Source organism: Chelonia mydas, chromosome 14 (assembly GCF_015237465.2).
Source record: "Chelonia mydas isolate rCheMyd1 chromosome 14, rCheMyd1.pri.v2, whole genome shotgun sequence".
Classification (NCBI taxonomy): Eukaryota; Metazoa; Chordata; order Testudines; family Cheloniidae; genus Chelonia; species Chelonia mydas.
The window spans coordinates 32,762,910-32,785,932 of NC_051254.2; the positions used below are offsets into that span (position 1 = coordinate 32,762,910).

The 23,023-nt window shown below is 48.2% G+C and overlaps 2 protein-coding genes across 3 annotated transcripts in view; both read left to right on the top strand.

Annotated features, from left to right (window-relative positions):
- The window catches only part of LOC102945825 (zinc finger protein 436), a 1,196,575-nt gene that overhangs the window by 1,115,984 nt on the left and 57,568 nt on the right, over positions 1 to 23,023 (top strand). The gene's annotated exons all lie outside the window — the stretch shown is intronic.
- LOC102941080 (butyrophilin subfamily 3 member A2-like) overlaps positions 2,035 to 23,023 on the top strand; it is a 21,705-nt gene continuing 716 nt past the window's right edge. The window contains exons 1-5 of the mRNA XM_043528512.1: positions 2,035 to 2,115; positions 2,540 to 2,656; positions 7,030 to 7,377; positions 10,909 to 11,190; positions 22,050 to 22,166. Of these exons, the coding sequence (XP_043384447.1) occupies positions 7,116 to 7,377; positions 10,909 to 11,190; positions 22,050 to 22,166 (661 nt within the window). The 5' untranslated portion in view covers positions 2,035 to 2,115; positions 2,540 to 2,656; positions 7,030 to 7,115. The remainder of the gene's footprint in view (positions 2,116 to 2,539; positions 2,657 to 7,029; positions 7,378 to 10,908; positions 11,191 to 22,049; positions 22,167 to 23,023) is intronic.

Consider the following 23,023-nt stretch of genomic DNA (forward strand, 5'->3'; position numbering starts at 1 on the left):
GTCCTTGGGGCCTGGCACACTGAAGGGGTCACTGCCTGCAGACTGGTTACAGGCTAGCTATAGACCAGACCCTGTGAATCTGTGGATCCTTGGCAATACTGCCAGGTGTTTGTGAGAGCTTTTGCCCAGCATTGTGTTTTTAATATCCATGTCACTGTACTGAGATAACAGAACAAGGCAGTGACAGCTGAAGAGGGAGAATCCTTGGGCCAGATTCGGTCAAATTGGTGCATGGAGTGGTTACAAGTAATGAGGCATAAAAGTCAGAATTGGTTACAGGAAAATAAAAGTAAAATGCAACTAACGCATAATTTAACAAGCTAAGTGAAGTCAAAGCAAAGGTCTCTCTCACCACATATTCCAGCAGTCTTACTTGCTGAATTCCTTTCAATCAGAATCCCTGCAGTCCAGTGCTGCTTCCTTTGCTTTTCAGATGTTGTTGATGCCATGGGTAAAGAGAAAGGGAGAGAGAGAAAAAAAATGTATAGGAAGGGAGAGCAAATGCCCCAAGTTCTCTCTGTTTGATTTTGTTGATACCTGACTGAGGCATTGGCTTGCCTTTTATCATTGGAGAACCATTTTGTGACCTCTCTCCAGATCTGGAATATGTCTTAGTAACATCATACAGTAGAATCTCATAACTTTACTTACAATGTTGCTATGCATATTTTACCAGGACAATAATCATCATCAAATTATGAGTTTTCAAATGATACCTCATGAGGCATACTTAGTACAAGATTTATCATAGTCCTATGAAAGGGGTGAACATAGGGGTGGAGACTGTTACAGGCACCATTGGTGCAGTGAACTGGAAAGACTGTCTGGGTCACTGTGGGACTGACAGAGACATTGGAGGACTGTACCCCAGAAGGGGCAAAAGTGACCTAGTGAAAGAGCTAATCCCCAGGGTGACCAGGAGGAGGTGCCAAAAAAGGGATGAGTGGAGCACCCCATGACAGAGTGCTTAAAGAAAGATTTGGGGGAAGAAAAACTGGCCACTGGCCTGAGCTTCACCATCATACCTGCCACCCCCAGCATCTCCTAGGATCCCAGACCTTTCTCATCTCAATCCTGAGAAGTCCTGACCAGACCAGGCCAGAGAAAGGAACCGTGGTGGCATCACCACCTCCACTGGCTCCAGATGAATCCCAAACACCACCTGGGATGTGAGATTCTGAGTGTCTCTCTCTCTCTCTGGCTGCTCCCAAGTGTCCTTTTCCTTCCCTACCTCATGCTTAATTTCTTATTTCTCTCCTTTTTCCTTCTGTCTAATAAGAGTCTGACTTAGCCGGCCAAGACAGCATATTTTGCAACACTGCGGTGTGCCTGTTAAAGCAATGCCCTAAACAGCCTGCTGCTGGGAAAAAGTTGCCAGATCTCAGCGCCCAGGTCCCACCATGTGCTGGGCTTGTGTTTCTCCAGCAATGAAATTGCAAGTGAGGGGCAGCGCCAGAGACAGAAGCTGTATTTTCTATCTTTGCTGGTCTCGTCTCTCCCCTTTTGTGTGTGTTTGTCTTGTTTTGCCTTCTTAGCAAATGTGACTGGACCTTATCAACAACAGCAACAACAACAGAGTCAGCCCATGTCAGTAACGTCTTCTCTTTTCCTCACAAAGCAGTTTTTCACATGTATGCCGTGTCGGTCCCAGGTTATCAGAGAGAGAGGTGGGGAGAGGTAACATCTGTTATTGGATCAACTTTTGTTGGCGAGAGAGACAAGCTTGTGAGACACACGGAGCTGTTCTTCAGCTCACCATCTTTATTACCATAATTTATTACCATCTAAGAGACTGTCAGATAAGAGGCTTTTTCCTTTTAAAAACTCTCTCCAGCTAAAGGGAAAGGAAACCAGGGATGTTGTTAAGTGAAAGTCTAATTTAATATTTTATATTTCAAATAACTATTTTTCCTTCTTTTTCGATATCTGTAATAAAAGATTGAAAACATTTGTTATGGTGCATTTGCCATGGTGCTAAGCGGGCTGAGGTCTCTGTATACCAAATCCAAGCCCATTTTAACTGTTTAATGTTGAACAGTGACTGGGGCATGTTAACACCTTTGACTCTTTGGGCCCCTATGGGTACGTCCACACAGCAATAAAAGACTCGCAGCAGTAAGTCTCAGAGTCTGGGTCAACTGAAAGTGTAGACATACCCTATATTACAGCCAAATTTATACAACACTCTTATTCCAGAAGACAATTGCATTGTTCCTGTTTACCCAATGCACTGCCGAAGTGGGCTAACACACAAACAAGGCATTCTTCCTCCGAAATTAGAGTGTCCACATAAGGATTTATTCTGGAATAATCATTAACCTTAGCACAGGTGCAGCTCCAGGGAGCAAGCGCTAGTGCAGACGGGCTGCCAGCTACTGCCGGCATTTTAACCTCAATGATGTTTGACCCTGCTTAGAGCTAGTGCAAACTAGAGCTATGGGGAGAATCCCTTCCCAATGCCATGCATTGCACACCAGGGTGGGCTAACCCTTGTGCCAGTCACTGCATGTCTGATTTTGTTTGTTTCTTCTGTTCCCAGACCCAGCTACGATGACGTGGAAGGTTCCCTCATTCTCCCGCAGCTCCACAGTGAGCTCCGCTCTGCCCGGCTACGTCGCTCTCTGCCTCACTCTCCAGGTTCACAGGCTGGTGTGAGGTAGGAGCTCCGGCTTCCTCGCTGGGTTTGCTGCCTGTTCTCACACAGAGCTCTGCTGCCCTGCAGCTCCTGGCACATAGAGAGAGAAGTGACCATGTCACCCCTTCCAGGGTCACCCCCAATGGACACCCCCGCGGCTCAGGGCACACCCAGAATATCCCTCCTCCTAACGCTGTCCGGTGGACTCCTGCCAGCCAAACCGCTGGCTGAAAACTCCCATTGACTTCAGTGGGGCCTGGATTTCTCCCCTGGATTTGGTGTCTTCACTTCCCTTATGGTCCTTGCTTTAATCTAGCACCAGCCTCCTCTCTGCCCCTTCCTGCTAGTATGAGAGTGTCCCACCCCGTGCTCCTCCTGCCACCTGGCACATTCACTGACAAAAACTTTCATTGACACAGAGCTACGGTTACCGGGGGTATCACCTGCCCTTCCAGAGCGTCGAGTTCAATAAAACTCAAACAGCTGAAAACCAGGACATACGGAGTTAAAGCACCTGCCAACACAACCTTAACCCTGCCACACTCCCTCCATCCTTCCCAGAGCTCGCACTAGCCACTGGGAATTACCTGCATGCATTCAGCTGCATTCACTGTGCTAGGTGTAGCTGGACTGAATGGTGGAGACATTAGCTGGAGCAGCTTGGTGGAGCTGTGACTGTGCTGTGCGGAGATCTGGGTCTTAGCCCCCACACTCGTGTGATGAAGGGAGAGAGATGCAGGTGTATCTTGAGGGATCCAGTATCCCCCATTTCAGCACTGAGCTGAGTAGTTGTGTCAGTAACAGGGCTCAGGGGTCTGCTTGCCCTGGGATTGTCTGTGTGTTCAGTGATGGATAAGCGAACATATAGTGCCAGATGGATTCCTGGGAGTGGGGGTGAAGGGGCTGTTAAAGGGGGTGACGGGTTTATAAAATGTGACAAGTGCGGGGCTGTTCCTGGGCAGTAGCTCAGTGTAGAACAGGCTCGGTAGTTCCTGTTCAGAGCAGCTCCCCTAAAAACAAGTTTTCCCTTAGCAAGGAGAAGGCATTTGACTCTGTGCTACAGTCAGGGACATCCCTAGGGGGATGCAGGGCCCGGGACAACCCCTGCCCCCACCCCTATTCCAGAGCTGCCACCAGCCCCCGCGTGCCATGAAGCACGGGGCCCCCCAAAGCATGGGTCCTGGGGCAACCACCCCGAACCATCCAATGGACAAGATGGCTCTGGCTATAGTTGTCATGCGCCCTGTCAAGGTTGCTTCCACACTCTGAACTCTAGGGTACAGATGTGGGGACCTGCATGAAAACCCCCTAAGCTTATTTTTACCAGCTTAGGTTAAAACTTCCCCAAGGTACAAACTATTTTACCTTTTGCCCTTGGTCTTTATTGCTGCCACCACCAAGTGTCTAACAAATATATAACAGGGAAAGAGCCCACTTGGAAACTTCTTTCCCCCCCAAAATCCTCCCCAAACCCTACATCCCCTTTCCTTGAGAAGGCTTGATAAAAATCTTCACCAATTTGCATAGGTGAACACAGACCCAAACCCTTTGATCTTAAGAACAATGAAAAAGCAATCAGGTTCTTAAAAGAAGAATTTTAATTAAAGAAAAAAAGTAAAAGAATCACCTCTGTAAAATCAGGATGGTAAAAACCTTACAGGGTAATCAGATTCAAAACATAGAGAATCCCTCTAGGCAAAACCTTAAGGTACAAAAAGACACAAAAACAGGAATATACATTCCATTCAGCACAGCTTATTTTCTCAGCCATTTAAACAAAACAGAATCTAATGAATATCTAGCTAGATTACTTACTAAGTTCTAAGACTCCATTCCTTTTCTGTTCCCGGCAAAAGCATCATACAGACAGAGAGAACCTTTGTTTCTCCCCCGCTCCAGCTTTGAAAGTATCTTGTCTCCTCATTGGTCATTTTGGTCAGGTGCCAGCGAGGTTATCCTAGCTTCTTAACCCTTTGCAGGTGAAATGGTTTTTCCTCTGGCCAGGAGGGATTTTAAAGGTGTTTACCCTTTCCATTTATGACATGCCCTGATCCCTGAGTGATGTGCCTTATCTGCGCAGGCAGAGTGTGGGTCTGTGTGCGGTCAGTGTATTGGATCAGCTCTCAGAGAGGGCAGAGTTAAGGTTGCTTTGCACTGTACCTTAACTTTGCATTTGCTGGTGTTCAGAGCCCTGAGTTTTGCTGAACTGTTTTCTGGAAGGACCTGAGATACCTCTGGGAACCTTAACTCTGCATTCGCAAAGATTTTTGTCAGTGTCTTTCCTAGTTTCTTGAACAGAAAGAGGACTCCTTGTAGTAGACATTAATGGTCATTTAGGCAATTGTAGTTCTCACTTAAGTTTGCAATTGATACATGACTGTGATAATAACACAAAACCCTAACTTTTATATAGTGCTTTTAATCAGTAGAGCTCAAGGAACTTTATTCATTATACTCTGTCAAGGTTCCTTCCCCACTCTGAACTCTAGGGTACAGATGTGGGGACCTGAATGAAAGACCCCCCTAAGCTTATTCTTACCAGCTTAGGTTAAAAACTTCCTCAAGGTACAAACTTTGCCTTGTCCTTGAATCCTATGCTGCCACCACCAAGCGTTTTACACAAAGAACAGGGAAAGAGCCCGCTTGGAGATGTCTTCCCCCAAAATATCCCCCCAAGCCCTACACCCCCTTTCCTGGGGAAGGCCTGATAAAAATCCTCACCAGTTTGTACAGGTGAACACAGACCCAAACCCTTGGATCTTAAGAACAATGAAAAAACAATCAGGTTCTTAAAAGAAGAATTTTAATTAAAGAAAAAGTAAAAGAATCACCTCTGTAAAATCAGGATGGTAAATACCTTACAGGGTAATCAGATTCAAAACATAGAGAATCCCTCTAGGCAAAACCTTAAGTTACAAAAAGACACAAAAACAGGAATATACATTCCATTCAACACAGCTTATTTTATCAGCCATTTAAACAAAACAGAATCTAACCCATATCTAACTAGATTGCTTATTAACCCTTTACAGGAGTTCTGACCTGCATTCCTGCTCTGGTTCTGGCAAAAGCAACACACAGACAGCGAGAACCCTTTGTTTCCCCCCCCCCACCTCCAGTTTTGAAAGTATCTTGTCTCGTCATTGGTCATTTTGGTCAGGTGCAAGTGAGGTTACCTTAGCTTCTTAACCCTTTACAGGTAAAAGGGTTTTGCCTGTGGCCAGGAGAGATGTTACAGCATTGTATACAGAAAAGGGGTTACCTTTATATTTATGACATACCCATTTTACAGATGGGGAAACCGAGGCATAGAGCAGTGAAGAGACTTGCCCAAGGTCATGCAGCAGGCCACTGGCAGAGTCAGGAATAGTCTCAGTCCAGTGGTCTCTCTACTAGGCCACACGGTTGCTATGTCGTTCCTCAGCACGCCTCCCCCGCCTGTACATTTTGTTACAGTGCAATGGGGGTAATGGTTGTGCTTTGAAGGGTTTACAGTGTGTAGTTGCTAACAGGGCTGGTGTGAGAAATCGGAGACACAGTCCATGTCCCAGCATCTCGACAGTTCCCTGGTGCTTACAGTGACTGTAAGTGTGAGAGAAAACTGCTGAGTCTGACTCCTTCTCCACCCCCTGCCCCACCATCCCTCACAACGTGTAGCCCCCTTCCCCCTCCAACATTCCAGCTCTCCCCCCGCTTCCCTCACCATGAAGCCATTAGTTAGCACTGTCAAAGCCTTTAATATGTAAGATGTTGTTCCTTGCTGTCTCCAGATGGGGTAGACATACCTGCGCTAGCTCTGATCAAGCTGTTGTGCCATAAATGGCAGAGTTGCCACAGTGGCACAAGCAGCCTCCCTGAATATGTTCCTAAGGTCCTGGGCAGGATCATACCTGGGGAGCTAGCCCATCCCCCCGCTCTCACCACCACGGCTACACTTTCTCATGCTAGCTCAATCAAAGCTTGTGGGTGCACATCTCCCCACACTGGAAATTACACCTCCAGCTGTAGACATCCCCATCCAATGTTACCAGCTCGCAGAATTTTATCACAAGTCTCATGATGTTTGATGTGTTTCTTAACACCACAGGTCCTGGAGGCCTGTGATTAGGTGAGAATCTTAACTTTCATTTTGTTATAAAGTAAGTTTCTGTCCCTTGTGGTTACAGATAAATGCTTGGAAATGTGACCCAATGCAACTTTAAAGGTTCAGAAATCAGAAGGCAAAGAACAGCCCCAATTTTATGATTTTTTAAAAAATCTCTTTATTTTTAAGCCAATCTCATGATTTGGGTGCGGGGCCTGACTTCGCAATACGCATCCTGCTGCACTCACATTCTTGTGAGTCTTGGTTCCTTTCCACTTTAATTTTCTTTTCCCCCTGACTCATTTCACAGCACAGTTCACAGTGACTGGACCTGACCATCCAGTCACTGCCTCCCTAGGTGGGGTGGCCATCCTGCCCTGCCACTTCTCCCCCAGGATGAGTGCTGAGAACATGGAGGTGGGATGGTCCAGATCCCAGGACTCTGCAGTGGTGCACCTGTACCGTGATGGGCAGGATCAGTACAGAGAGCAGATACCGGAATATCAAGGAAGAACTGAGCTCTTTAGAGACGACATCATCGATGGGAGAGTTTCCCTGAGAATACGCGATATCCGACCCTCCGACTATGGGCAGTACACGTGTTTTTTTCAGTCCAGTGTCTTTTATGATGAAGCTTTATTGGAACTACAGGTGGCAGGTCAGTAACTTCTTATGATACTTTGATGTCTTCAACAGGGTAATAAGTGGAGTCTGAGGGGTCATTGTGAGATGACACCTGATTTGTCTCATAGTGGGGCAGTAGCTCTGCTCTGGTTAAGGTTGATTCTAGTTCACTGTTTAACAGCTGTTTTGTCTAAGGGCTCTAAAATCCACAGGCATACTCAGATAGTTTTGAAAAGTGCTGTGACACATTGGAGTCTGGGACAGGATTAGGGGGCTAAATTTGGAATCAACGAGATATGCAAACACCCCAACAAGTCAAGTGATACTGGCATGTTGTGGTTATTACAACTTTTTTGTGCACAGCTGGGGCCAGACAATGGCTGATCCTCCCCACACTGATGTTACGAGCTGGGATTGATCTCGGCTTGTGTCTGGCGCCCACAGGGTAACAGTCGTTGATACACAGAGTCCTGTAGCCCAGAGCCTAGTATAAGAATAGGAGAATTGAGGAATTCCCCCACACCCCAGGACAGCTGAACGCAGGAGGCCTTATACCTGAAGGTTCTGCCAGAGAGACCAGCAAGGGCACATGTGTAGCTAGTTCTGTAACCAGGACATGAGGTTTAGGTCAGATGCAGTGAACACCAGACTGCTGACAGTCCCCATGGCAAGAAGACTCCTCTGTGCACTTCTACTGGCACAGCCTACAGACCTCAGCAGAGAAATGAGACATATGTAATGATCCCTCAGGGTACATGCACCTTTCCTCACATCGCAGTGACAGCTCTGCCAGCCTGCTTGAATTAATCCCTCCACCAGTCACTACAACGACTCCAAACACAGTCTCCGTCATGCCTGTGTATTATGGAACCACCCTCACTGAACTGTTCCCAGCGCTTATTGCCAGCCCCAGGAGGCAGAGTTCAGGTGGAATGGCTGGGGTGGTGTGTGCCGTTACTTTGTATCTCTTGGGTTTCAGGAGTTTAAGTTTAGCTGCTTTTTGCATTTTGGAAATGCACAAAGCCCTGCTGGGCAGCCTTACTTCTGCATTGGCAAGTAGTCTGTGGGCATTAATACGTTACTATAGACCTCTCGTGGCCGAGATGGAGTCTGCTCTGCAGAGTGGCTCCAGCCAAGAACATGCGCGAACTGGAGCAGGGTAACTCCTTCCACCCCAGGGAACAGGGTTAACTGAGACTCCTCATAAATCTAGACACAATCTTATGACATCCATACAGCAAATACTTTACAAACAGCACCAACAAAATTAGCATCAAACATTCAGATTTCTTCGGTACCAAATGGTTCACAGGCCACACACCCTATGCATTTAAAACATACACTGCTGATTTGGCATTAATGCCACCACATTGCTCTGAGTTGAACCAGCAGCAAGCACCCAGTTCATCCAAAAAGCTGGTATCTGTCTCTTTGTGAATATCTTCTTGATGCAATCAGTAAAAGCAGGCCTGTGAGTATCAGCACTCAGGGCAGAGATCTTCACCTCCCCTCTGGGTCTAACTGAAGACTTTGGTACTTTTTTTCTTTATATTGGGAGTGGAATTGTCTCCACTCTTGGAGATGTCCTACTGAGCATACTGCAAGAGTTCATTAACTTTTTCCTTTGTTCACCTGTGTTACCCACACACTCTAGGACACCCCACCCTTACCCAATTTCTAGGGCTCAGGAGGTACTCTTCTGCAGATTTACCAGTGAAAGACCCTTACACAGTGATATCCTTATCCTCTATTTATTAACAATTATCAAGCAGAATACCCACACTAAGCATACAATGCTATGCTCACCAATCCTGATCAAGCTGGCAGACTTTCCTAGTTGGCCAGGCAAGGTCAGTCTCATCTGGATTCTGGTTGCTGCCCATCAGTCATGCAGAAGATTCATACCAGCTCTGATCTTAGGCTGTGTCTTACAGGTGAGTTCTTCTTCTTCCAGGTCTTTTCTTCTTATTCTTCTTCTGTTCCTTTTGCTGGTCTCCTTGGACCCCAGGTTACATAGTGAAGCTTGAGTCCTGCTTAGCTTAACCAATCATTTTACTAAAATATTACAAAATATTCTTTGATCAGTCCTAAAATACTGTGAAACAATTCTTTAACCAATCATACCCCACCACCTCAGTTGATTTAAATCTTGCAAAATTGGTTATGCAACAGACAGAAACAATCAAAGAACCAAACAGAAACCATACAGATAAACAATAGAGAAGCAGGGACAATAAAGGCAAAACAGTAACGAAGTAGAGGTTTCACACCCACAACTATTGATAAGTGATTCCTTGCCGGACAGAAAGTTTTCTTTAAATATCTTAAGAGATTCCTTGCTTATCTGGTGATGGTGGGCACTATTAGGAGAGGATCACCTCCTTAACAGCCCGATATTACATTGTTTTAATGTAATTTAGAAGGAATGTGAGGATGGGACTTTCTGATTCTTGGCTCATGGCTGCTGCTCTCCTAATGTGGCTGCAGAAAAAAGTCCCCAGACCTTACACTTGCTAATCCCTGACTAGCTGGAATCAGTGAACTGTTTAAAAGGAACGGACACTGAAGCACAGGGGATGGGATGGGGGGTTACATATAATTTCCACCATAGGCCCTTTAACCTCAGTTTTTGTCTGTGGCTCTTGGGCATTTCCCATGAGACTGTCCGACCAAAGCCTTGTGAGTCACACCCCTGCTGGGAGGGGACTCAGTAGTTTGTGCTCTTATGATCAAGAATCCCACAGGGAAGGCTCCAGACAGCCATCCCTTCTCTGTCTCTCCGGGGAGGTTGTTTCCTTCTCTAGGCTGGTCTGTGTGAAATTTCCAAACTCCCTGAGGGCCTCTCTGCATACACACTGACACCGCAATAATGAAATCAGTTTGAATTCACACCTGGTTAAGGTTCAAGACTCTTGCTTCAGATTAACAGAATTTTATTTCAGTTTAGCTTGTCAGTACTAAAAAACCAAGTGTGATCTGGTGTGTGAGGCATGAGCTTAACCCATAATTTCCTTCCATCTAGTGTTTTTGTTTCTGTTTTGCTGAGTGTATTTCCTGGTTTTCAGAGGTACCCGTTTTCTGCTACCCACTTCTGCATTCTGGAAGGGTACAAGGCCCTGCCAACACAACCCAAACTCCCCTATTACAAGGTTTTTTATTTGTGAATTAATTTAAGGCTTGTCTGCACATACATGTGCACTGCTTTCAATAAATTAGTGCAAACCTCTGTGTGGACACTTAAATGAGTTTGGAAATGGCTTGTATTGCTTTAGCTTGAGTCAATTCCTTCTTGATTTAAGAGTGTCCACACAGGGATTTGCCCTGGATTAACTAAACCAGTTTAACTAAACTGGAGCAAGTTTGTGCATAGAAAAGCCCTGACATTAACATTTATTTTACTGTATATCAAATAAGAATCTGACCAGATCAACTGACCAACCACACTATGAACTCTCATTCAATTATTAGTTTAATAAGATATGGCTTTTGATAACAGTGTAATAAAACTTTTGGCTCTTTACTGGGCACTGTAGGATTATCACAAGTTCATTTATTTCCTCTGTAGATTTGGGCTCTGATCCTGTCATCTCTGTGGAGGGACATCAGGATGGAGGGATCCGGATGGTGTGCCGATCATCCGGATGGAACTCACAACCTGAGGTTCAGTGGAGAAATCTCCAGGGGAAGATCTTACCATCGGCCTCTGAAGACATATCCCAAGAGGCCAGTGGCCTGTTTCAAACAGAGATTGCCATTATTCTAACAGAAGAGTCCAACCAGAAAGTGTCCTGCTGTGTCAGGAATCCCCGACTCGACCAGGAGAGAGAGACAGCGATTTCCATAGCAGGTCAGTGCCCGTCCATGCCGCACATGGATAGAAAGAAACCCTGCAGACATGGGCAGAGAGTATTTATCATTGTGTCTCCTATTTATTGGCCTGAACCTTCAAGGTGCTGAGCACGTGTTGGAAAGTCCTGAGCAACCTCAGTTCTCTTGGGATATGTCTACACTGCACTTAGACACCTGCTGGTGGCCTGTGCCAGCTGGCTCAGGCTAAGGGGCTTGGGCTAAGGGACTGTTAAATTGCAGTGTAGACATTCGGGCTTGGGCTGGAGACCAAGCTCTAGGACCCTCTAAGGTGGGGGAGTCCCAGAGCTCAGGCTTCAGCCTGAGCCCGAACACCTACACTACAGTTAAACAGCCCCTTAGCCCGAGCCCAGTGAGCCTGAATCATTAGCATGGGCCAGCTGCAGGTGTCTCATTGCAGTGTAGACCAGGGGTCTCAAACACGCGGCCCGCAGAGCTATTTCCTGCGGCCTGCCATAGGCGCCAACTCCCCGCCTCTGCTGCTCCCCCCCACTCCCGCTACTCTCCTCCCACCCCAGTGAGCCGCATCCCCTCTCCTCCGCCTACCTCCCAGCGCTTCCTGCCATCAAACAGCTGTTTGGCAGTGCTTAGGACTTTCCAGGAGGGAGTGGGGAGGAGCGGGGATGCGGCGTGCTCAGGGGAGGAGGCAGAGAAGAGGCAGGGCTGGGGCGGGGATTTGGGGAAGGGGTTGGAATAGGGGGAGGGAGGGGGAGCATGAGCTCTATGCTATTCTGGTTTATGCATCATCAACAGAACTTTTGACTATGAGTCTAATCCAACCCCCATTTCAGTCAATGACATTCTTTCCATTGATTTCAATGGGAGTTAGACAAGACCCTAAATTCCAGTTGCAGCATATACTACTGGTGAAGAAGCATAAGTGAGAAAGAACACTGCTGGACTGAAATTACAAGGTACATTTGCAGACCAGTGTAAAGGGGTCCACTCACTGCAGGAGCACCTCCTTGTGGGTACTCCACCCTTTTAGGCCTCTTGTAAAAATCGCTAATCCAGGACAGAACCACAGGGTTTACTCTCCTCCTGACCTCCTCCTTGTCTCTAGCCAACTCCCTTTCCCTCTAAGAAGTGGCTGCAGACTGCCACCCTGAAGCCTCCTTCATGCTGTCACTTCCTGGCTTTATCATCCTAGCCCAGGTCTTCCCCATGCTGGGCTTCATCTTCCATTAGTTCTTATCAATCCCTGGCTTCCCTCCAGGTGCAACATATAAGGTTAATTGGCCCTTTCTGGCCCACATTTACCCACTCAGGGCTTGTGTGGGATGGACATCCCATCACAGGCTGACAGAAATTTTTTTTAACTCATACAATTAACAAATTAACGCTGCCAGCTAAGTGGCCAAAAATGAAATGACTGTCAAAATTAGCACTGACTTTTCGCATTACAGTTTTAAAAAAGTTAATACACTGACTTTTAATAGCATACTATATAACTCTTCATTTTTTACTATACTTTTGTATCGTATGAAAAGGTTTCAGTGATGCAGCCCTCGAGCCAATGTATTAGTCCTCATGTGGCCCGCATAGTAATTTGAGTTTGAGATCCCTGGTGTAGACGTACCCTTCAACTCCAGTAGGAGCTGATGGTGTTTAGCACCTTGCAGGCTGGGACACCATTGGCCAGATTTTCATAACAGCTCAGTACCCAGCAATCATCCTTCTCAGTCGGGGTCGGGGAGGGAACACTCCTTTGTTCTTGTGCTGTAGTGAGGACTGTGTTAGAATTGTAAGCTGACACTTTAAGAGTGGGGGGTTTCCCAGTCCTGTTTGCAGACTAGAGAGCTCTGTAGCAAAGCATGTGAGCAGAATCAGGGCTTGTAGACAGGAACAGTTAGTTCATGGCAAGCTGGGGTGTAAATCTGTCTCACACTAGCCTGGCACACACTAACTGTCCATGGGGACCCTGCTACATGCACTAGTGATTCCATAGTGCGCTTTGATCTGCCCCACTTTGAAACGGGAACAGATCAAAGTGCACCAGGGAACTTTTAGTGCAGTGCAGCCAGGTGCACACAGCCAGTTAGGGCACAGCAGGCTAGTGCGAGGTGGATTTACACCCCAGCCTGCCGCACACTAGCTGTGCCTATAGACGAGCTGACATAAAGCAAGGTGGGGTGAGTTGTGCCCACTGCCTTAGGGAGCAACCCCCCTGCTCTGTTTTGGAGTTCTTGTGTCTTAAGGTTCTGGATTCTAAGACATAAAGTCGTGTTACGCTGCAACCTTCCAGCAGGAGTATTTATGTTTGTGTCTAACGTCTGTGTGTGCTGTGACCATCACAGTTCTCAGTGGGGGCGGGGGAGGGAATTCTCCTCTATTCTCATTGAGAGCTGCTGGGTGCTGAGTATTTATGAAAATCTGGGCAATAAAGACATTTTTCCTGAACAGCACAAGAGAGCCCTGGATATGGTCAGAGCATCGCTACTTAGAATACATCTGAAAATACCAGCAATAAAAGTTGAGGCCCAAAATAGGCAGAAACAAAATCTTACCTGAGAGCATCTTAATTTTTAGGAAAAAAAGGTTGTGATTTTATGTATTATTATCTACCAAATACCTTGGTTACTATCGAATGAATATTTCATCACTGTAATAGTAAGAAAGTTGTATTTGTAAAGCATCATTCATCTGAGGTCTCATAGTGCTACACTGCTGGTTAGTCTCTGATATGCCCAGTATTACCTGATTGCTGTGTTCACAGCACACACACACAGAGAGTTACAAATGTAACCCTTCTGTCCATCAGAGTTGGCAGCAACAAGGGCCGGGTTCAGTATCTAGGGGTTCCGTTCCAATAACACAATGCAAGACCGGCTCGAGCCCCCACCCAGTGACCTGGGAAAATCTTACACACACCCCTGGGCACCTCAAAGAGGCAATACTTCCCCTCTCACAAGCACAGAGTCTCGGTGTAGCAGAAAATCTTTAACATGAGGTAAATGACATCAGCATTAAATTGGGAAAACACCACAACTAGGGTTCATAAACCAAACCATGAGCAAAGACCCACCCCAGCAAATTGGGCTGTGTCCTTTCCCTTTGGTTCTTGAGTCCAGCAACCCAAAATCACCCGAAGTCGTAAAAATCCAACAACCCAAAAGTCTGTCCCTGGTCAGTGCAGCCCCAGAGTTCAAAAGTTTATCTGCAGAGTCTTTCCTCCCAGCCTGGGTGAAAAGGGGGGTACCTTACATGGTCTGAGGCCAACTGCCCCACCTCTCAGTGGAGTTCTGCTGCAGCCTTCACCACGAGCCACTCCATTCCACCAGCCGTCCCGTGAGCAGCTCCAGTCACCCTGCAAACTGCTCCACTCCGCCAGCCACTCTGCTCTACCAGTCACCTCACCCACCCACCCAACACAGCACTCAGTGATTTCAGCTTGTAGGAGGGGAGCCTCAGTGCTAGCACATCATTGGCCCAAAGTGAATTCAGCTCAGCAGCTTGTAACTAGACTCCTAATAGAATCAAAATTAGCTCTGATATTCCACAGTGGAGAGAAGATAATGCAATCGGTGCTTCAGACTCTCAAAAGAAACCCACACCACTAAGTACAAATACCTATCTCCAACCTCTCTCAATTCACTGGGTTTTGGAACCCATGTCCCTTGTCTAGTGAGTGCTACTTAGTTGATGGCGAGTCCCTCTGTCATAAAACAGTTTGACTGTCCTTGATTCACATAATAAGTGTAACAACACTTTATTCTTCCTGCCTCAATAACAGAGAAACTGGGGATCCTACAGCAGCCAAAGTGACCATTTGCGCTGCTGTGGGCTCATGCTAGGCGGGGTGGGTGTGCCTATGCAAACAAGATCAGCCCCTGAAGTTCTTTTCCACAACTTGCCACAATTCACCACCAGATGTCAGGGTAGAGCTCATCCTGACTCTGGTTACACAAACAAAACATAAATAATGTTCCCAAAAGGCTGCAGTGTAACACTGCTTTATTTATAGGAATCCAGAACTCTAACATGCCACAGCCAAATACAGAGAGAGACAAAGCAGGCTGCTCCTCAAGGCAGAGAGGCAAAACCAAACCCACCCTGCTCTAGGCTGGCTCTTTGCAGGCTGACTGCAGAGGACCCAGATGCACGCTCCCTACAGAGCCCTTTAGCCTGCAGGCAGGACCAGGAATCCTCTCAGGATTTCAAGTGTCAGCTTGTAACTTTTACACAGTTTTCAATACACCGCACTAATTACTTAGCAAAGAACCTTTTTGTCAGCAATTGCTCCAAGGCCCAGGGAAGAGGACTCTGGAGGAATTTTTACTCTGAATCTATAGGCTCAAGTTTTGTTTTTATTAAAATCCTGCATTAGCATATTTTGGTCCAGACACTCTCATGTAGCTGAGCCCCTCTGAGCACAGGAGAGTCGGGGGTGTCAGGAAGCTGGTCACAACTCTCTGATTCTGAGGGCCAGTCTGCACTGGCTGCGGCCTTGGGATCACTTAGAGCAACCTAGGGAATGCTGAACTTACACTAGTGGGGAGTAGGTGTAGCATAATAGAGCTACACCCAACCCCTTCCTTATCCCCAACACACCCTGTAACGCGTCAAGGCCAGATGGCTATAGAAAAGTGGTGGGAGATAGATATATTAGCTCCAGGCTAAACAAATCCCTGGTACCAGGATAAATTAAATGGCAGCTGCTCCATGTCAATTAAGACACCTGGGGCCAATTAAGAACTTTCCGGAAGGCAGGGAGAATGCTAGGTGGATTGGGACACCTGAAGCCAATCAGGGACTGGCTGAAACTAGTTAAAAGCCACCAGTTAGTCAGGTGGGTGTGGATGTCAGGAGCTATGGCAGGAAGTTGTGCTGTTGGAGAGACTGAGCAGTACACACCATATCAGGCACAAGGAAGGAGCCCCTGAGGTAAGGGTGAAGTGGAGCTTGAGGAAGTGGGGGCTGCTGTGGGGAAGTAGCCAGGGAATTGTACGTGTCATGTTTCTAAAAGCTGATACTATTAGGGTCCCTGGGCTAGAGCCTGGAGTAGAGGGCGGGCCTGGGCTCCCTGCTTTGCCCCCCCATGATTAATCACTGAGACTGGGAGACAACAGAGACTGTGCAAGGGAGGATAGCTTCTCCTCACCTCCCTCGCTGGCTTATGATGAAAATGGCTCAGTAGACTGTGACCCTTGTCTCTAGAGAGAGAAGGGTTATGTGGAGGGTCACAGTGAGCCTCTGAGGCTAGCAAAATCTGCCAGGAAATGCGGGACCCACGGAGACAAGGACAGAGCTTTGTCACAACTGGTGTCACTAGTGGGATTTCGTTCACAGCGTGGTGGAAGAAAGAGGTTTTAAAAAAAAGTGCACTGGAGTTTTGGATTTTTTTTTGTTTTGGTTTGTTTGTTTGCTTTGTACCACAATGGAGGAGGTGGTAAGAGCTCTGGTACAAGCCACGGCAGCCCAGCAGGAGGCCACCCGGGTTCAGGCAATGGCGCAACAGGAGTCTATGCGGCTACAGCAGGAAACCAATCAATTATTGATGAGCCAGGCGACCCAAGATTGTGCCCTCTTGAGAGAGGTGGTGGACCAGCTGAAGATCCTCACCCCCCAGGCCTGGGGGTCCAATGGGTCACGAACCCTGAGGGCCACTGTTTGTCTTCCAAAGATGACGTCAGGAGATGACGTAGAGGCATATCTCCTCTCATTTGAAAGGACTGCTCAGCGTGAGGCGTGGCCCCAGGAGCAGTGGGCCAGCATTCTCACCCCTTTTTTGTGTGGAGAGGCCCAGAAGGCCTACTTTGACTTGCCTGCCACGGATGCCACTGACTATACCTGTCTGAAGGCAGAGATCCTAGCACAATCAGGGGTGACGGTAAGGGCCCAGCGGTAAGGGCCCAGGGGTTCCATGAGTGGAAATACCAGGAGAACAAACCCCTGAGGTCCCAGCTATTCGACCTCATACACCTCGCGCGGAAGTGGTTACAGCCCGAGGTGTGCAGCCCAGAGGAGATTTTGGAGACCCTGGTCATGGACCATTACATGCAGGGACTGCCGCCAGATCTCCGCAAATGGGTAGGCCAGAACGATCCGTCCACCTACGATGAGATGATCACGCTGGTAGAAAGACAGATGACAGCTAGGGAACTGACCCGGCTACCCTAGGAAGGTTCCTTTCGAAGCAAGCACCCGATCCCACCCCTGGAAGGTTGGGCAGTCAAACCCCTGGGGAGTCCTAGATGGAAGAAGGGGGGGGGGAGGGGGCGAAAACCAGCGGGGACCCTAGAAGGAAGGGATTGGCGTGAGTTGGGGGAACCCTGAGACTAAACCCCCTAACCCCCAGGATAGGGGAGTGATTAAAAGCAATTATAGATGTTATGCATGTGGGGAGTGGGGACACATAGCAGCACAGTGTCTCAGCACCGAGGAGCCTATGCAATGTAAGTTGGGGGATTGGGAGGTCCCATGCTCCCTTATCCACCTCGCGGGGGTCGCATTAGCCCCACATAATTACACCAGACCAGTGAGGATAAATGGAGGAGAGACTCCAGCGCTTGTGGACTCTGGGAGTGCTATCACCCTCATATCGGGGAAGCTGGTAAAAAGTAGTCAGCTGCTACAAGCCAAATGCGTAGCCTGCCACGGATTCATGGGGCCGTGAGCCATTACCCCACCATCCCGGTGGAGATAGAGGTTCAGGGGAACCCCATTGAGGTGACCGTGGGCGTAGTTCCTAAACTCCCATATCCTGTAGTAATTGGGAGGGACTATCCAGGGTTTGATAATTTACTCCCCTCGGAGAGGCTGGAGGGAGGTGGGGACCCTGAGGACAGCAACTTGTCACCGGGGGAATGTCAACCCCTGATGTTAGCTGAGATTTCTCAGGATATGTTCTCAGCCCCCCGAAAGACCCGGAAGACAAAAAAAGAAAGGAAGGCCACGAAGGCCTTGGGAACCCGGATCCTGACCCAGGGCCAGAAGACCTCCCTAGTAGGCAGATGGACGCAGCAGCCAACAGAGAAACTTCCACCACAGAAGGTGAGCCAGAGGCTGCCCCCAGACATGATGGCAGAGAGCCATTGGAAGAAGCAGAAGCCGGCCTCTGGGAGCTTGGGCAGGTTAGTCCCGGGAGAGAGACTTTCGGGTGAGACCAGGCGGAGGACCCCAGATATGATAACGCCAGGAAAGAGGTGGCCGAGATCGATGGGATACCCGTGGATGGGAAGGTCCGGGGTCCTGGACCTTACTTTATAGTGAAGAAAGATCTCCTGTACCGCATAGTGCAAATGCAGGAGCAAGAGATACAACAACTTCTGGTGCCACGAAAACATCAAAAAGCCATATTGAGTCTCGCCCACAGTCACCTGTTTGGAGGACACCTAGGGGTAGAGAAAACTCAGGCACGGATCCTGCGGAGGTTCTTCTGGCCAAGAGTACATGAAGATGTCCAGCGATACATAGATTCATAAATATTAAGGTCAGAAGGCACCATTATGATCATCTAGTCTGACCTCCTGCACAACGCAGATACTGCACCTCTTGTCCGGAGTGTCAGTTACATAGCCTACGCCCACACTTGAGAGCTCCTTTGATACCTCTTCCAATAACAGAGGTTCCTTTCGAGTGGATAACCATGGATCTGGTAGGGCCCCTAGAGAAGACAGCTCGGGGCCACCAACATGTGCTTGTTGTACTGGACTATGCAACCCGGTACCTGGAAGCTGTTCCCCTGCGCAACACAGCTTCCAAGACAATAGCTAAGGACCTAGTATAGATCTGTGCCCAGGTTGGGCTACCCAAGGAGATATTGACTGATCAAGGGACACCTTTCATGTCCAAGTTGATGAAAGATCTCTGTTCGTTGCTCCATGTACAAGCCCTACGGACCTCTGTATAACACCCACAAACAGATGGCCTTGTGGAAAGATTCAGTAGGACCCTCAAGGCCATGATCAGGAAAGTGGTGAGCCAGGATGGGAAAGATTGGGATACCCTACTGCCTTACCTCATGTTCACCATCCGGGAGGTTCCGCAAGCCTCCACGGGTTTCTCTCCATTCAAACTACTAAATGGACGCCACCCCCGGGGCATATTGGATATAGCCAGAGAAGCCTGGGAAAAGGAGTCAAATCCCGGAACGAACATAGTTGAGCATGTACTGCAGATGAGAGATCGGATAGTCCGAGTTACGCCCATTGTATGGGAACACTTGGAGAGAGCACAGGAGACCCAACGAATCCATTATAACCGCCAAGCGAAGCTTCGACGTTTCCAACCAGGGGATCGGGTGATGGTACTGGTGCTCACAGCAGAAAGTAAACTGTTGGCCCAGTGGCAGGGACCCTACGAAGTAATCAAAGCTGTGGGAGAGGTGAACCTATAAGGTGTGGCAGCCAGGCCGCTGGAAACTGGAGCAAGTTTACCACATCAATCTTCTAAAACCTTGACACGATCGAGAGGCATGCTTAGTCATGCAGGAGACCCTTCCCCAGGAAGATAACTTACACGAGCAAGTGAGGGTATCATCCGACTTGATGCCGATCCAAAAGATCGAGGCAGCCGACATGATTAATCACAACCGAGATGTGTTCTCTACAAAACCAGGGTGGACGACTGAGACCTACCACCATATCCGCACGATCCCCGGAGCCAAGGTAACATTGAGGCCCTACCGAATCCCAGCAGCCAAAAGAGAAGAAATCAAGGCCGAAGTAAAGAAAATGTTAGAATTAGGGGTTATTGAAGAATCTTACAGTCAGTGGTCCAGTCCAATTGTTTCTAGTGCCTAAACCTGACGGTACCATGAGATTCTGTAATGACTTTCGCTGACTGAATGAAATATCCCAGTTTGATGCACTACCCATACCACGCATCGACGAATTGGTTGACCAACTGGGTAGTGCCCGATTCTTGACTACACTGGATCTGACAAAAGTACTGGCAGATTCCTCTGACCAAGAAGCTAAAGAAAAGACAGCGTTCTCCACCCCGGAAGGGCTAGTCCAGTACACCGTCCTCCCTTTTGGGGCTACATGGGGCACCGGCCACATTCCAGCGCCTCATGGATAAGCTGCTGTGCCCCCATACTAGTTATGCAGCCGCATACCTAGATGATGTCGTCATCCATACGCCAGACTGGGGAACCCACTTGGAGAAAGTTGAGGCAGTACTGCGCACCTTAAGGCAGGCTGGCCTCACTGCTAACCCCACTAAATGCGCCATAGGGCTAGCAGAGGCTAGGTACCTGGGATATATTGTGGGAAGGGGCATAGTGAAGTCCCAAATGAATAAGCTAGAGGCAATTCAAAACTGGCCCCGGCCGACCCGAAAGAAGCAGGTCCATGCGTTCCTAGGCGTGGTAGGCTACTACCAACGTTTTATTCCCCACTTCGCCACTAGGCAAGTATCCTAAAGGACTGGTGAAGGCCCGAGGTCCAGACATGGTAAAGTGGACCGACGCAGCAGAGGGGGCATTCACAGACCTTCGGACAGTCCTCTGTAATGACCCCGTACTCATAGCCCCGGACTTGAACAAGGAATTTATTTTACAAACAGACGCTTCCGAGGTGGGGTTGGGGGCGGTTCTGTCGCAAATGGTGGGAGAAGAGGAACACCCGATCCTCTACCTAAGCAGAAAGCTTCTCCCAAGAGAACAGAAATATGCAGTAGTCGAGAGAGAATGCCTTGCTGTCAAATGGGCTATGGAGACACTGCATTATTACCTCTTAGGCCGGCGATTTACTCTTGTGAAGGACCATGCACTCCTCCAGTGGATGCAGTGGAATAAGGAAAAGAATGCAAGGGTCACCAGGTGGTTCTTATCCCTACAACCATTCCAGTTCCACATATGGCACAGGGTTGGATGCCACCATGGCAACGCTGATGGTCTGTCATGAGCATACTGCCTGGCATCCCAAGTTGCCCAACTCTATGGTGTTGAGCAGAGGGGGGGGATATGTGACAGGGCAAGGCCAGATGGCTATAGAAAAGTAGTGGGAGATAGATATATTAGCTCCAGGCTAAATAAATCCCTAGTACCAGGATAAGTTAAATGGAAGCTGCTCCAGGTCAATTAAGACACCTGGGGCCAATAAAGAACTTTCCAGAAGGCAGGGAGAATGCTAGGTTGATTGGGACACCTGAAGCCAATCAGGGGCTGGCTGAAACTAGTTAAAAGCCTCCCAGCCAGTCAGGTGGGTGTGCATGTCAGGAGCTGTGGGAGGAAGTTGTGCTGTTGGAGAGGCTGAGTAATACACACCATATCAGGCACAAGGAGGGAGGCCCTGAGGTAAGGGTGAAGTGGAGCTTGAGGAAGTGGGGGCTGCTGTGGGGAAGTAGCCAGGGAATTGTACGTGTCATGTTTCTAAAAGGTCAGCTACCATAGCTGATACTATTAGGGTCCCTGGGCTGGAGCCCAGAGTAGAGGGCGGGCCTGGGCTCCCCCCTTTGTCCCCCCCCCCGATTAATCACTGAGACTGGGACACAACAGAGACTGTGCAAGAGAGGATAGCTTCTCCTCACCTCCCTTGATGGCTTATGATGAAAATGGCTCAGTAGACTGTGACCCTTGTCTCTAGAGAGAGAAGGGTTACGTGGAGGGTCACAGTGAGCCTCTGAGGCTAGCAAAATCCACCAGGAAACGCGGGATCCATGGAGACAAGGACAGAGCTTTGTCAGAACCTACTCCCATTAATTTACCATGTTCAGTAACCAGGCTAAAGCTTGGGCTTCCATTGGCTTAATAATAAAGCACAGAGGAGCCACATCTCCCTGTGTATTTCCCTGTGAGAGTCTTGTAAGTAGTCACAGTGTCACCACTGTCGCAGTGTCCTGCCTTCATTCTGCGCGTGTTTGCTCCGAAGTCAATGGCACTTTCTCTTGCAGAGCCGTTTTTCCCGACGGTCAACCCCTGGATGGTGGCTCTGGGGGTGATCCTGGCTCTCCCGGCTGTTCTCATGGCCCTGGCCAGTTACTGCTTCTGGAGGCAAGGCAGAGCGAAAGGTAATGTAATGAGAGGGGTGGGGGGAACTTGGTGAGAGACAGACAGAGATTTAAAACAAAACCAAAAGTAAAGAGACAGGGATTAAGGGGCTTTGATTCAGTGTCCGGAGAAGTTTCAGGCAGTGGGAGCCAGGCTGAGGGTGATGAGGGAGCTGAAGAAATTATTTTCATGTTTGAACCAAGACATGTCAAGTGGTTTCAGCCCTTCAGATCTCACTCCGGGATCCCGAGTGAATGTGACTCTGAACTGTTCCCTGGGGATCCGCACTGCTTTGTTTGAAACACCATGTGGGGCTCAGTGAGCTGGGCTTCAAGCCCTGACATATGGAACTTGGCTGCTGGCAAGAAAAACAGAAAGCGAAGTAGAAGAGAGGGGTTTGTTAGGGCTCAATTCTGCCCCCCAGTCTGTGCTTGTGAGTAGGAGCTGTGGATGGGCAAAGCAGTGACTATGCAAATGCAAAGGTTAACACTTATCTACACTCAGATTTGCTCTGCCTGAGATCCAAATATTTTATTAAAACTAATGTTTGAAATCAAATTCACATTACACAGGTTTAAAGAAAAGGCACTGTACATCTGGGGTCAAGCTTGGGTTATGAAAAATTAAAAGTCTTGGTTACAAAGCTGACGAGATACGTAGATTGTCCCAGATTAAGGTGTGTGAGTTTTAAGTGGCAGGGAATAAGTGTTCTTGGGTACGCCACCCATAGAGTGTATAGAGTCAGAGTCAGTAGCGGTAAAGTGGAGTGGTACATGGGTGGAGTTTGTCCCTCGGTCCGTCAGTGTCTGGTGGGTCTTCTAGAGATGGATACAGTCTGTCAGGGAAGGAAATGGGTTATTTTCCTGACTGTGTCCCT